The sequence below is a fragment of the Cyprinodon variegatus genome, unplaced genomic scaffold (assembly GCF_000732505.1).
Source record: "Cyprinodon variegatus isolate N-32 unplaced genomic scaffold, C_variegatus-1.0 Scaffold960, whole genome shotgun sequence".
NCBI classification, from domain to species: domain Eukaryota; kingdom Metazoa; phylum Chordata; class Actinopteri; order Cyprinodontiformes; family Cyprinodontidae; genus Cyprinodon; species Cyprinodon variegatus.
The window spans coordinates 186,589-187,753 of NW_015151413.1; the positions used below are offsets into that span (position 1 = coordinate 186,589).

Consider the following 1,165-nt stretch of genomic DNA (forward strand, 5'->3'; position numbering starts at 1 on the left):
CTGGATGATCTGGTGAACTGGAAAGTGACCTGAGATGAAATGATGGGAATTAGAGCTATAGAAATAAACTGAATTGAGTTCAATTGAATACTTTTTTCCAACTACATAGACCTTAATAAAACTATTTAAAAAACAGCCAAATATTTTCATTTGTTATATTGTGCATAAATCAAAGCGTGCTTTTCTTCCAGAGGTGTGGGAACTGCAGACCAATGTTTTCATCTGTGTGTTTCTGTAGAAATAACCATCAGTGCTGCTGTAGCACTGGGCTGTTTCTAGTCAGCGACAAATTAATCATTTTTGTTCTCTGTTGCATATTTGCTGCACAATAAGCAGCTCATTAGCTTAGCATCGTCATACTGATTGGTTTCTTTAACTTCATTAAATGTTGTCGTGTGTTTAAAGGCTCCTTTTCTGTTTCCAAACAGGCAGCAACATAATCGCTTGGATTAGCAACAAGATGAAGACAACCACAGAAGGTAGTATCTGTGAATGGAAATTTGTTTTTTTCCTCTACGATCCTAAAATAAAAAATCATTGGAGAATAAAGACGTCTAATATTTGTATCTGTGTGCTTCGGTACATTGACTGAAAACTGAGACAGATGCTCTTAAGATGATGCCTCAGTGGAACCAGGACAAGTTTGACCTGTTGAGACCTGCTTTATGCTCCTGATACTGTGCAGCATGCAGGAAGGGAGGGGGGATCTTATTACGGAAGAAGAAAATAAGTTGATTTCAAAAATGGTTGGTGGGGTCAAAGGAGTATTTTAGAAATACCCGAGTTAACAGCTTGGCTGACCTTGAATACGTTTTGCGATGCCTCTGATAAAGGTTATTGTGAACTAGTAGCCCAGAGGCCAATAAGTTTCTTTCAAGCTCTCGACCTGCAGCCCTGATTTTCCTCAGCTCAGAGGTAAACCAGGCGGCCGAGCGAGGAAAGGAAACTGCCCTCTCTTTAACAGTAACATGGCGGTCCAAGATGGCGGTGAGGCTCGTGTTATAAAAGTCCACTGCATTAAGGAGGAACCTGAAATAATTGTTCAGGTCATATATATATATATATATATATATATATATATATATATATATATATATATATATATATATATATATAAACCTCAGCACCATGCTAAATTTACAGTTAATGTGAGGTCAACCAGTTA

General features: G+C 37.8%; 1 protein-coding gene across 1 annotated transcript in view; it reads left to right on the top strand.

Annotated features, from left to right (window-relative positions):
- The first annotated feature begins 355 nt into the window (after window positions 1–355).
- Window positions 356–1,165, top strand: part of LOC107100321 (regulator of G-protein signaling 9-like) — a 30,439-nt gene continuing 29,629 nt past the window's right edge. Inside the window, exon 1 of the mRNA XM_015398770.1 lies at window positions 356–479. Within this exon, the coding sequence (XP_015254256.1) occupies window positions 461–479 (19 nt within the window). The 5' untranslated portion in view covers window positions 356–460. The remainder of the gene's footprint in view (window positions 480–1,165) is intronic.